The 14,636-nt window shown below is 40.3% G+C and overlaps 1 protein-coding gene across 1 annotated transcript; it reads right to left on the bottom strand.

The window, feature by feature from the left end:
• Positions 1-58: 58 nt before the first annotated feature.
• uncx4.1 (Unc4.1 homeobox (C. elegans)) lies at positions 59-4,437 on the bottom strand. Its single transcript, XM_027006166.2, has 3 exons — positions 3,866-4,437; positions 2,958-3,133; positions 59-1,379 (listed from the first exon to the last, which is right to left on the bottom strand). The coding sequence occupies exons 1-3, from the start codon at positions 4,128-4,130 to the stop codon at positions 366-368; spliced, it is 1,455 nt and encodes a 484-aa protein (XP_026861967.2). The 5' UTR covers positions 4,131-4,437; the 3' UTR covers positions 59-365.
• Positions 4,438-14,636: the final 10,199 nt, after the last annotated feature.

Genomic DNA, 14,636 nt, shown 5'->3' with positions numbered 1-14,636 from the left:
AGTACGTAAAAAAATAAATAAATATGTTCTTTTCTTTTACAATACGTTTTTATTTATGAAAATGTTACATATATAAATATCTTTGATACTTTATCGTTTTTACAATGTTTGAGGATTCACGTTGTTCTAATATCCCGACTACACGTTTCCCCTCGGGAGAGTCCAATTTAATAGGACTATTTAAATGAAAGAAAACAACAAAAACCTATAATCCACCTGAATGAAGAATATCCGTTTTGAAAAATGTTTTTTAAAAAGTAGTTCAAAAGTCTTGTATACAAAAATGTGTCGTGATAAGCTTTGGGAACGTGACAAGTCTCCTTGTCTCCATGTTCGATCCGTTTTCAGTCCATATCCACATCTTCTCAATTTATATTTGTATCAGACGAACTGTGTGTTCTCGTGTCCGAGCAATCCGACAATTTCAGGGACGGGCTTTCTTTCACGGCTTTGTTCGTGAGATCTGACTCAACTGCATTTGAAACCGTAGTTTGTGGTAGATTAGCCGCATCAGAAGCTACTGTAGTTCTGTCTGATCTTTTTATAGGAGTAAGGACAGAGCCGTTTTCACTATCCTTCAAGCAAATGTTCAGCCCTTTATCTTCAATCCCGTAGCTGTTGGTGCCACTGCCGCTGCATATGTGATTTTTACTTCTTGTAGCATTTCCAGAATTTAACTGGGGAGCATTTTGGTTTGAGTCGTCTGTGGTAGAACATCTGTGACTAGAGATACCTGCATCCTGACCCGATTTCATCGCAGTCTGCGGCACAATGAAACCCAAAGGCTGTGTAATGGGATACAACAAGAAATGGCCTTTGCCAACCAGAGGTCTCTGAGATGGTAGCTGAGGAAATTCCAGCACGGGTTTCCGCCTGGGACTTGAGTCGGCCAGTAAGCTCTCCACGCTAAAAGGGCAAAGCTTCTGAAATGCGGAAGGCCGCGTGACGTCGCTGGTGGGGCACAGAGCTGAGTTCCGGGGAGAGTCTGTTGACTCGGCAATTTCGTGACCTGCACCGGTTCTTTGGTGCCGCGGGGTTTGGTCACAGGCATGTTCAGTTTGATGGGTATGTGGGTTAGACACTGCCCCGCTACGTTGAGCGGTCTCACTATCTGTGCTTTGCGAGACTCCACTGTCACTGTCCGATCCAGGCGTATGAAGAAGTTCCCCTGCTAAAAGCTTGTTCTGTGACTTGAGTAGTTTGCGTTCCTGTTTCCGTTTCTTTTTCTCCACGCGCTGCAACTCTCGTCGCGCGATCTCTTCAGGGTCCATCGGCTCCCCGCTGCAGGTTGTTGGGTGAGAGTTGTGAGCGGGTCGGCCGGGTCCTTTCTTGGTATTTTCCTTTTTCCGCCATTTCGCTCGCCGATTTTGAAACCAGACCTACAGTCAACAACGAGAACTATCTTAATTAATACCATATAGACTCTGTCTTCACGCTGCATACTTAGCTAATAGGGCTTCTCTGATCACATTTTTGTACACTGATAGCAGAGAAAAACAGGAATGCAATGGACATTCAGACCTAATGTCACGTAGTGCAGGGGACGTTTTAGATCAATACAGGTTAATAGGTTATAGGTACCCTTAAATTAATCAAAGAATAGAAAGTCGTAAATAAATGACGTACATGTATCAACCCTTTGAGAATAGGCTAAGACATAAAATATCTAACTTTGGCAATAAACTAAACGCACAAGCTGTTGAATGGATTTACTGAGGATTTACTCAACAGTTAATATTAAACATTTATTTTACTGGTAACATATGACAAACCACATGCAGCTGTCTTCTCTCGTATCTTCTAACATACATTTATTTGTTTATTTATTTAATCAAGGCCTAAATAGCTCTTAAATCCATAACACAATAAACTAGATTGCACAAGCAAAAACATATATGAAGGACCTCTCAAACTGCCAAACCGGCTTTATATTTTAGAATCCGTCTACAGCCGCAGATGCGTTCACCTTAATTGCCGGTTTATTCAGTGTAATGGCTCAGTCTCGCAATTATGCTTGGTCCTAGCGTTGCTAATTTGGGTTTGCATCCCCGCTAATTTTTGCGCATGTAAGCGCGAGGACAGATTTGGCCCAGATGAGCCAAGCAGCAGCAGGCACGCTCTTCGCACCCCGCGCCCAGGCCCCTCGCGTAGCGACTGCCTTCTGTTCAGTGCTGATAACGCGGGAGTAAGCAATCAACAGCAGGCTAAATCGCATACTAACATCAAGACGTCAGGCGGGGTACATGACAATAGCAGTGCATGCAATAAAATAAGAAATAATAATAAAGTTTAAATATTGATGTTACAGTGCTAATCTTTTGAGAGTATATGACTATTCTAAAGTTAAGTTTGTAGCTCCCCAAACAAGAAAAATTCTTTGATCCAGCACGTTCATAAAAGAGTTACAATGCACTTGATTAATTCATCTCAGCAGTAGTCGTCCCATAATGACCGATAGTTTGTTTGCATTAATGGTTATATTTCTGGTTTTAAAAAGTAACCATAGTTAAGACTATGCTGCTATCGATAGAGTAAATAAAATATTGTTTTGTTTGTGCATGTGTATGTGTGCGTGTGTGCCTGCCTGCTTGCCTGCGTGTGTGTGTGTGTGTGTGTGTGTGTGTGTTTGTATAAGTCCATCTATATATGTAGTTTATCTTAAATGCTACTGCTATAGTTATGTATAGGTTTTTCCTAACATGCGAGATTTAACAATTTCAAAACAAAATACAACGGATCTATATCTACTACAATCACAATATATTGTATCATTATTTCAAGAACAGAAAAGGTGAAAGATTTATGAAGGATACCTTCAGTTTCTAATCATTGTTAAATATATGCTAATATAATAGCACCGGATGATCCGCCTGTGGGCCTTTTTCAAATCGTCCTAATAAATGGCAAAACACATTAGGTAGAAATTACATTATAGAAGGGTACAAATACATATTTACCTGAACACGTGACTCAACAAGGTCCAGCCGTAGTGCAAGAGCCTCGCGCATAAACACATCCGGATAATGACTTTCGTTGAATGCTTTTTCGAGCTCTTCCAGCTGCCACCCGGTAAAGTTTGTACGGGTGCGTCTGCGTTTACACCCGGGGCTCTCTTTGTCTGGGTCTCCGGCATCTAAAACAACAGAGACGATAAATAACCATGCGAATATCGAGATGCTCGTACGCGCACGCAGAACACACACATAATTTTATTAAAAATTCTGCATTGTACTAAAAGTTTATTAAATTCAATATATGTGCCAGTAATTTAACTTTCCTTAGCAAAATAAAAACAGTTACGATACATTCATTTAATCACATAATCGAAAATATGTTACTGTATTTTTTTCTGTGTGAGGAGATTATTTACAGAAAGATCGCATACAGGCCAAATAAGACAATGTTCCGTAAAGACCAGAAGCTGTTTTACGACTATATAATATAATTTACGTTTAAATCCAAATTCATGCTTAGATTGCATCTCAGACTGAATTTACATAATCTGTTTGAGGTCTTATATGTGAACAAAATATATGGAAAGTACGGAATGTTTTCATCTGCAATTACGCACTGTATGGATAAACCATCAGTTTGTTTTTGTGTTTGAAATATTCATATCATCAATCGATGAACTGTATATAATGTGTTTACAGTAGATCCTAATATTTCAGCAGGTTATGTCAGGTTTCTGGTAGTTACCAAAACAAGACAAATATGTTGGAATTAATTGTTGGTATTAATATACAACCATTTTAAAATAAAAAAGGAGAAATTGTCAGTTCACTCCGAGCCATACAAAATTAGTCTCCTAAAGAATTCACAGATTATATCGCTAAAATCTGGAAGGATGTTTATTTTCACTTACCGGTGAGTTTGTATTGTTGACTGTCCCCGTTTACGGTACAGCCGGTTGCGAGCAAGGAACCGGAGTTAACCACAGATGCTGAGCAGGATCCGTTTAGTAATCCGTCTATAGAAAATGGTACGGTGGCCGCGGACTGCAGCTGGTGTCCAGAGAGATCGTAAACGTGGTGGTGGCTGAGGTGGTACGGAAAGCCTACCCCGACCATTCCACCCATGGAGCTTCCAAATTGGGCATGAGGGTGCTCGAGTATCCTACTGTCCATCATCTCATCTCCCGAAACAAGGGTTCGTGTTCACGAACAACCTCCAACTCTCTGTTAAAGCGCATACAGCAACGGCTGACGGAAGAACGTGGACATGCTTTGCGCCCTCGAATAAGGAATAAGCGGAGAACAGAAAGCGCACGCGCCTTTTTTCTCCCCTTTACTTTGTCAACATCGACTTCCCCTTTCCGAATGATTAGCCTCCGCGTTGGGGAATTTGGGACCAATAAGAAACGTTAATCGCCGGTGACGTCATATACGGGGTTTAAACCGTTTTCCATATCGATTGCTAATTATACCTGACATCCACCTCAATAAACAATACCACCACTGTCACAACACGACACGAAACATCACAACGGGGCGAGAGGGAGGAGAAAGGGGAGTGGCGAAACAGGCAATTGATTGAGTCCTAGTTAAATGTTAAAAGATACAACGTGAGCTTTCTTCTTGTGTCTTTAGAAATCCGGACGTTTCATACGCTTGTCGGAAACAGTAACATAGCTTCTGGTCGGGGCAGGAATTATCGAGGGCTTTATTTCAGGGTGTGTTTTACCCTTTTACGTGTTCTCCAGTTACATGGAGGCATCTTACCCCAAATAGCTTTATCCCATAGTAGACCCTCTCAATCATAACATCCCATTACAGCTGTCAGAACGAATTTATAACTACAAGTATTTTTGTAATAGCTAGATACGCGCGTTTAGGAAACTTTTTTGTAAACCAATCATTCCCAGTAAATGTAAATATATACACCATGGGAAAAAACAGCGCCAGAAAGCGTTTTCTAGTGTAATACTGGGCATCTGAATGAATATCTTCTAAATACTCACAAACATTTTCACGGCCTGCAGAGTATCATGTAGTTGGACGTCAAATATTTGCATGAAAGACGTATTGCAAAAGTTTTCGATTTGCCGCTTGGTGATGATTTACAAAACTTTATAAAAGCTTAAACGCTGAATATTACTTACAACTGAACCTCGTTCGCAATTACAGTTTTCAACGTTAGTTACTTACTTCGAAGTGTAAGGACATGAGCTCCTGCCATGTCGCCAAGACCCCACCCACCTACTTCACCCACCCATCCCCCGGCCAAACTGATCGGATTTGTGTGATTGTCTGTTTGTCTGTCTGTGGTATGCTCTTTTTATAATCTGAAATAAGACGATTTGGGGTCTACAAATTTTGTGCAAGATGTAAGCAGATGGATGTGATTTTTTTCTTTTTACTTGTTCAGAATTCTGATTTGACCAATTGGGTATAAATGTATTACAGTAACTGCCAAGCATAGGCTAAGTATGGGCATATATAATGCGTATATAATATAAAACTAAAACAGAAGTAGCTAAAATTGGGAAATAAATGTGAAGTAATTATGGAGGTATGGTGGCCTGTGTCGAACTGAGGCCCTAAACCTAACCTATTCCCAATTACTTAATTCCATCTGTCTCTAAGTAGGCTACTAGCCTAAATGCAAAAGGTGTCCTACTTCCGCCCTCGGCGATAACAGCTTCATTTCCCAACGGGAGAGAGAGAGAGAGAGAGAGAGAGAGAGAGAGAGAGAGAGAGAGAGAGAGAGAGAGAGAGAGTGTGTGTGTGAGAGAGAGAGTGTGTGTGAGAGAGAGAGAGAGAGAGAGAGAGAGAGAGAGAGAGAGAGAGAGAGAGAGAGAGAGAGAGAGAGAGAAAGCGAAAGCGGCATGGTCCTGAATACAGAATAGTAATCAATACTCTCCATGTATAAAGTAAGCATACGGGCTTTCCCACCCGTCCTCATCCTCCATTACCGGGAATTAATTCGACTTTATTTATCCAATTTCTCCAGCTGCCAGAATGTTAATTTGAGTTGAAATTTCTCCCCGCTCCCTCGCTCGCACTGACCTTCGGTGACACCCGGATTGGCGTGTTGTAATAACCTGAATCTTTCAGCAGAAAGGCGCGATAATTGTTACCTTATTAGCATGCAAATTGTTTAATTAATATTATTATGAAGAAGCATATAATCCGTTCGTCACTTGACCCTGCGGTCTGCCAGGCTGGCCGCCTCTCTGCATTTCAATGTGTTCATTTCAAATCAGCGCTTTCAAAAGGCCTCTCCTCGCGTCGGTCCCTTTCAAAGCCTGCTTTCCCCGGGTGAGAGCAAGCCTTCCGCGTGCTAAGAGCGCTCGTTTGATGCAGCCTCCTTTGTATAACTCTCTCATCCACTACACTTTAAACCCAAACATTTCATCACTCTGCATACACGAATTATGGAAATCGTTTTATTCTGTTTTTCTTTTTTTCCCTTCAACATCAAAATTCAGTAATTGGCTCCTTGTCGTTTGCTCTTTGAAAGCCAAAGATTGAAAAGACCCCCCCTCCGGTTTTGAGCGCACGGTATCCGCCAGACGCACGCGGTTCCCGGGAAGGCAGCTCTTGACACACGGCCCCTACGAGGCGTTTCGAGACGCCCGTCGTGTTTAATCCATTCCTCTCCGGCCGAGTGGTAGAGTTAGATGCGCGAGCTTTAATTAAGTTGATAAGAATATGCACGTGAGGCGCATGTAAGCACAGTGTTAAGCAAACCTCCATCACCTTTACCACATTTTCGTTTATATTTGAAACAGCAGACATGCGAAACTTCCAAAAATATATATGAACAGGGAAATCTAATGGCCGGGTAGTGAAAGACACGGGTCGTGGATAGACTCTTGACACTAAAACTGACTTCTACACTCAATTAAACAAGACTCACCTCTCTTTAACTGAGTATATCATGCATCTTTTATTTATCTATACTTGTTTTATGTTAAGGTTTCTATTTTATAGCATGAAAATGAATTAAACTTCCAAGTTCTATAATTATAGATGAACTTTAATGAAACTTGTAAACCCCCCCATACCCACACCCACACCCATACTCACACACCCCCCCCCCCCCCCCCCCACACACACACACACACACACAAACAAAAACAAAAAGGCATTTAGACAATTTGGAAATCTTACTCAATTATCTTGTGTGCGTTATCAGCACCGCACCCCCACCCCCGTGAGTGTGTGTGTTTCTCTCTCTCTCTCTCTCTCTCTCTCTCTCTCTCTCTCTCTCTCTCTCTCTCTCTCTCTCTCTCTCAGTCACTAGACTGACACCAAGCATCACGGTTCCCTAAACTGTCAGCCCGAGCTGTAGGCCATTCAGGGCAGTCAAATTAAAACAGGCCTGCCGTTTAAACACTCGGCGAAAACTAGTCATATATATGCAGACCCCCGGCTGTCCCCGACCAAAGGTGTCAATATCGAACGCGGTTATATCTCCCGAGGTTTCCCATTATTAAATTTCACTAAAGAGACCTAGCCCTGCACGGCAGGTGCTCGTGCTCTCAGCTCCGGGTAAACACACTCTCACCCTTAGGCTCATGAAAACTCTCAATAATACTGGGGACACATAGAAATCACATTTATTTTTAATTAACAAATTGATATGCGAGTATTGACTGTTTTAATTACTTAATTAACTTCATACGAGTTAATTAGTAACTATCTAAATTGAGCTGCACATTATTCGATTTACAGATAATTATAGTGTGAAACGTAAATTAATTGTTGGATGTGTGATTTGATCCACAAACGGAACTAAATGCGGGGCCAATTAAAGAATCAAATGATTTTCCTCCTGTGTTTGCGTTTCACTCAGACACATAGTTTGATGTTTTAGGGGAAACTAGGCTAGCCCACTCGGAAACATTCCCCCTGATCCCATTCAGCTAATCCACGCAATTAAAACTTTCCCGCGCAATAATTATCTACAGTTGTTCGGCTGTCCGCACAGAAAGCAGAAAGCAACAGCGGTTGATTCGGATTTTTAATTCACTTCATTTCTGATAGAGGAAAAAGTAATTCCCCTTGAAATTACCTTATTCAGCCCTGTCAACCTATAATGCCCTTCAGAAATCTTACCCCGGTCTGCATTTATGAAGCAGGGGAAAATGGAATCCTAAATGAGAGAGAACCTTTTAATAATAATAACCCAAACTTCCATTAAAGTAATAATTTCATCTCAATTAAAACTGACTTATCACCTTTTGCTAAAACGTGCTTAATATGCCGAAAACTATCAATGCTTGTCGGAGCCCGAACCGAGGCTGCCTAATTGTAATCAGCGAATCGAAGGTGCTTGTCGCTTCCTGGTTCCCCGCGCTAGCATGCACGGAAATAGAACTAATTTACTTGCCTCCCGCGGGAAATCCGTTGAACAGATTAACATTTTCAAAATATAGTAATGATATCATTTGAAGAATGGTGACGCCAATTTGTGCGGAGCCTTTGTGCCAGAATCATTTGCATATTTTTCACCTACAATTTTCTCCTGTTAATCACACTGCAATTGATGGTTGTGTGTGTGTGTGTGTGTGCGTATGTGCGTGTGTGCGTGTGTGTGTGTGTGTGTGAGAGAGAGAGAGAGTATATGTGTGTGTCAGAACATGTACAAGAATAATGAATTCATTGTTGACCGAACTTGAAAACAGATGCTACAAGTAGTTCAGGACTTGAGGCCCTACAGCTAACTTGCAAAATCCTCGCGCGAGAGGCCATTGCTTTATCGCCACCCAGTGCTTCGTGAAATATTGTGCGCCAGCACGCCCGAGTTTAGAAATCCTCGTGTAACATGCCAAATTGGATTAAACTGGCAGAAGGTGGGGTCAGTGGAGAGTTTTAGGGACCCTTTTAATATCTCAATTCCTAGATTATTCTGTCCTGCAGAACTTGTTATTTTTAAAAAGGCTACCCAAGCAAAAGCAAAAAAGTAGTTAAAATATTTTGCTAAAACATCGTAGCCTTGGTCAGGCAGAAGACCTTAAAATAGGTTATAGCCATAACCATATTTTAGTGAGGTAATAGTAAGGATCATTTACCTTTAACAGAAAAACTGTATGCCCTAGACATACTGTATGCTCTTCATTTTCTTTAAAATATGTAACATTGGAAAGAGCATTGGATTAACTATAATTAACTGGAGTGTTGCTATTTCAGAATACATTTAATGAAGTAAAAATAACATAGACCTACTCCTCCAGCAGACCAAGAAATGTTTTGATATAGTACATACATTACTATACTGTTAAGTAGATAGCAAATACGTAACTCTTTTCAGATCATTTTGAATTTATAGTTGGTGTATTTTTGCATAATGAAATGCATAATGAACCTCTATGCACCCCTGTTTTCTTTTTCCTCAGTTTGGACAGAGCACTCTCAACCATTTCACTACGAGTTATACTGTGTATGACTATGTATGTGACAAATAAACCAAATTTGAAACTTGAAACTTGAAACTTGCTGGTTGTAGCTCTTTATTTATTTTATTTACTGGTCACATTTTGAAAATGGTATGCAGAGTGGTATATATATATATATATATATATATATATATATATATATATATATATATATATATATATATACACACACACACACACACACACACACACACACAAAGCTGATGAAGGACATCTGTCCAAAACTTTGTCATTATTTAATTTTTAAGTCATACAAATAGCTATATACAATTATGTATCTATTAATATGTAGCACAACAATACACAGTATGTGGAACAAGGCCTAGTATCATTCTCACATTCTTAACAAAATTGTGATGATGATTATAATAATACTGCATAAGTCACATGTATGCATACACAACCACTCAGAGATGTATCAACCACTCAGATATATTTCCTAGATTTAGTAATATGCAAATAGGTCTGAAATGCACCTTCACAGCATAGCAGAAAACAGAATTGTTTATTTTCAGGTTTGACTTAAAGGATATATTTTGCTTATTATTTTTAGTGTGCAACAATGTGTCAGCTAAGTTTCCATATGCTGTGATCACATTATTCATATTACAGAACTGTTTGTGCAGTTTCTATCAATCACTTGTGTATTGCTTTGCTTCTGTTACTAACAATAGCCAGAAGCACCATTGTCTGTTTAGTTTTACATAAAGGGTTTTTAATGGTATCAGTATATTGACATTAAACTAGGTTTTGCTTAAGCATATGTCAAATATCTGTTGTAACAGTGCATTTTGATATTAAGTTCTAAATAAAAGGCATTTTTCAGTATATGATTCTCAGATCTGTTCAGTTACTAAGAAAAATTCATAAAGCAATATTGGTTCAAGTCTAGTCATATTAAAATATAATTTGGTGTGTTCACTTCACAATGTGGACAAGCATACAGTACAACATGCATGATCACTGAGAGACACCTCCCCACGCACCCCATCTTGTAAAATGCTAATGTATAACTCAAATGGAGAGTCATCACTAGCCTAGAGACCACTCTCATTGAGTCCTGTGGGAGCAAAAGGAAAGGAGCTGAAAGAATTATTTTCATACATACAGATGTATTAAACGTTTTACCTTTACTATTGAAAGGACTTATAAATCCATCCCACATTATTGCAGTTATATGACCACTGTTTACTGCAGACATTCAACTCTGATCTCAAACCTCAGGTACTTCTGTTTGAAACAGAATTGTTGTCAACCAGTGCAGCTCCTTTAAGGCTGAGCAGAACTCTCCTCATTAAATTACCTAGTAATATAACTCCAGAACCCCAGTGAATGTGATTATTTCCAAGATAGCAAGGAGGACATGATACAGAATGTGGAGCACCTCTGATTCCTCACCATTACAGGCAAAGAGCCTGTCTGGGAGATTCTCATGGGAACACCAAGTTGTCCCAGGATAACACCAGAGTTGTCAGATTTCCACCCCAAGCACAGTGAAACCCACAAGGACTGATTCACCATGCAAGAAGATTTCCAGTTCATTCAGAACATGTGATAACCAACAGGAAAGCTTCGTTCAAGGGCACCCCCTGTATGAGGGACTGGATAGGAATCCAACATCAGAGGAAAATCCCAAGGGCACCCTGTGCGTAGCTGGGGGAGGCGGAAGCCAATATACAACCGTTTGATGCTTAGTGAAAAACCCCTTGGGCCTATGGGAAACCAGGGAAAAACCTTTTGGGTCACTGAGAGCTGATTCAACCAGCAAACCTTAAAAGAAACATGTTGTTAAAGAGACCAGGTAATGTACTGGATTCACCTGTCATACTGAAGCCAAGTCAGGACACAGCCTCTAATGACACATTGTGTGGACTCAGCTCCAGTGTTCACTATGGCACAGGATAAATGGAGGAAAGCAGTTTAGTGACAGGGGCTCAGGCCCAGGTTGTGATGGATGGTGTGGGGATGATATACTTACTCAAAGAAGTCTATCTGACTTTACAGACCAAATAACCACAGCAGGATCATTGGTGACACTTTAAGTGAGCCATGATAGGGCTATCAGAAGGACTTGGTTCACCTTTACTCTTTATAAAGGCCTGACAAGTGAGTAGCTCGAATGGTTTAGTGAATTTCTAGTAAAACTACACTCCATTGTTTAATGGGAATAATAAATGTTCTGCATATACTTTAAAGCAGTTCTCATAATATTTCCAAATTCTGCAGCTATCCAGCCTTAGCCAAAGTCTAAAAAATAAAAATGCAGTTCAACTGCTTCATTCAAAGTTCAACTGCTTCATTCAAAGGTGAGTGATGTGAAATTGATGTATATTGTACTATAGGATTAAAGTTAAGTGGTAAGGTGTGGAGACAGTGAAATGTAGGAGATAGAGTACAGATCTGTGGAAGGCATAGTCTATACATTGTAGTATGAATATGTAATGCACATTGTAAAATTGCCTCTCTCTCTCTGTCTCACACACACACACACACACACACACACACACACACACAAACAATAACACTGACAACCATGTGACTCGTGTCATTGCGTAATTTCGCGCTGATATCAATCACGTTCTACTTCTTGCGCCCTGACCGCGGTCGCTGGCCAAGGCCTTGAATAGTTAATAACTCTTTGTTATCCACGCTGTTTTAATCCCCCGATGCCTCGCGAGCTCACGTTGTTCGAATATAGTACAATGGAGTATGGGGGGGGGTGGGCGTCAACTATTATTTTCGACTGGCGCAGCCATCTGCCATCTGCAGGAAACCCAAAACCCCAGAGACTATAGCCTATCCACATCGTAAACGAGCGAAGATGTTTTAATTACAGTGGCGTACGCTAGTTCTGCTGCTTAATGAATTGTCTTAGTTGCCCTCATCGTGTCGATTGAAAGATTCAAAATCCCTTTCCATTACTTAAAGCTGTATATTCGCCAAAATGCAATCCACAACATGTTAGATCAGACCCCAGTAGCCTTTGAATATTTAACAAATATATATAAAGACTGTTTGCATAGGTCCGGATCGTTTTGTGGTTGTTTTCTTGCCTGACTTGTAAAACAAGTGCTGTAAAAACTGTCTAATGAAATGTAAAGAGCGGTCAAAGAACTTGAAATCAGTTTATTTGTAAACTATATACCATATCTTATGTATACCTCCGTGGTTCTTATATTTTCGTAATACAACTAACATGTAATACCATCGAGAGAAGGGGAGATAATTACAGAATGATTAGGACAGTTATCAATTAGACAGACAGAACTGTGGTAATGGGTCCCGGAGCAATAATCGTTCTCCTTAAATATACACAATTTGCGTGTAACCACAATCAAATCGAAGGACATCTTTCATGACCATGGAAAAATGTAATCCAGCCGTCAAAACTGGCCTCATTTGAAACATTCATCTTTATTTATTAGGCCTATGAGCAGATATTTTAATGACAGAAAAGAATATGTAAGCGCAGTCTCTGGAGTAAGGACTGGACAGAACAGTTGGAGCGAATTACGACAATCCAAAATATATCTCAAAGTCACCATCGGGTACGGTTCGGGGGTTATTTGTTGTATGCATCCTTAAGGGTAAGTTGTGCTCCTAAACTACCCTTTAATTAGCGACCTTGGTCGTTTTGCCCGGATCTGACTGTTTAATTAAAAACCGCTCATGTTTGCTCAAGTTAATAAAGGACTGAATTATACACTTTGGGGACTCAAGTCCCTGAGCGTTTTAAATCATTTGGGGACTACATTCTGACTTTCTCTGTGCTTTGATGAAACACTGAGGGGTCCTGTCACTTTTCGGACCTCCCCTCCCTTCTCTTTCCCCATCTGTCCCTCTTTGTGTTCCTTACAGGCCGTGTGTGTTTTAGTTCATTGTCCTTCACACATTTATTGACACCTTTTTTTATTCGGCGCTTCTGTCGGCCTTCTCGAGCCGCGGGGCGCCAATCTCTTCCGCTCCATTAGCTTATTGAAACGGAGTCTGGTTAAACAAAAGAGCTGCAATCTGATCCTTCCTCTATTCTTACACACACGCGTCTCTCTCTCTCTCTCTCTCTCTCTCTCTCTCTCTCTCTCTCTCTCTCTCTCTCTCTCTCTCTCTCTCTCACACACACACGCTCACAAAAACTACAGAAACATACAAACCACAAGAAGTAACGCGTAAAATCTCCCTTTTTGCATAACTTCTCGTGCCTTTGACAGTGAGTCCAGTATGTCTGACTGCAAGTTAGCAGGAAAGAGGAAGATTGATCTTATGAGACAGAGCGAGCGAGCGAGAGAGTCACTTTGCGTAGAATTTAGCTAACAGAATGAATAGCGACAGACTTTAATTAGGGTGCCTTTGTAATTGTCAGATTCAATTTTGGATCTTTAGTTTATAAAATGCAGACCAGCGAAGTGAATCCTAATGTATCCAGATGTTAAAATAGCTTACAAAGGGCGCGAACTCTAGAACAGGGTAGTAGTGATATAGCAATTATGGTAGTAACATTTTAGATCGTTTAAACTCAGATCACCCTTTCGAGCAAAACTCAAAATGTATTTATATAGCGCTTTTTATAACAGATGTTGTCACAAAGCAGCTTTACAAATGTTCAAGTCCAATCCCCCAGTGAGCAAGCCAAGGGTGACAGTGGAAAGGAAAAAACTCCCTAGAGCATCAGGAAGAAACCCTGAGAGGAACCAAGACTCAAATGGGGGGGGGGGGGGGGGGGGGTTGGGCATCCTCCTCTGGCCGAAACTCAATGTTAACAATGGTTAATGTGAGGTAAATATCATTAAATGGTAAATAAATTATATTGTAGATGCCAACTACTAAAATTTGTAATAAATGGAAATTATGGACATTTGTAATAACAATCCAAAGTGGTTGTATGTGTCTGTGTGTATGTGTTCACATACTGTATCTCTCAGAAGTGAAAGAAAGGGACAGGCAGTGATGGCAAATCAGGTGTGTTACCATCTGGCAGATTAACACACGGCCTTTGACTTTAATGTCTGCTTAAGCACATTCCATATGTAACTCATTATAGCAGAACTGAGATAAAGTTTGACACCATCCACCTGCAGATATAAAACCCATTATACTTAAATGTTCTTATATTGTAACTCCAGTGCCAAACTATTGCAGAAATGCAATATTAATTCTTCTGCACAGTGATTTCATAAAAATGTAGAGTCCATACCTTATAAATCACTTGCTATTTACTAAACCAAGAACAGCTTGT

This window comes from Electrophorus electricus, chromosome 16 (genome assembly GCF_013358815.1).
Source record: "Electrophorus electricus isolate fEleEle1 chromosome 16, fEleEle1.pri, whole genome shotgun sequence".
NCBI classification, from domain to species: domain Eukaryota; kingdom Metazoa; phylum Chordata; class Actinopteri; order Gymnotiformes; family Gymnotidae; genus Electrophorus; species Electrophorus electricus.
This window is presented reverse-complemented; position numbering and strand designations above follow the sequence as displayed.

Coding starts and splice junctions, on each gene's coding strand:
- uncx4.1 (XM_027006166.2), bottom strand. CDS start 4,130: ATGATGGACAGTAGGATACTCGAGCACCCTCATGCCCAATTTGGAAGC. Junction 3,134..3,865: donor TCAACAATACAAACTCACCG/GTAAGTGAAAAT, acceptor CTGTTGTTTTAG/ATGCCGGAGACCCAGACAAA. Junction 1,380..2,957: donor TTGTTGAGTCACGTGTTCAG/GTAAATATGTAT, acceptor TGTTGACTGTAG/GTCTGGTTTCAAAATCGGCG.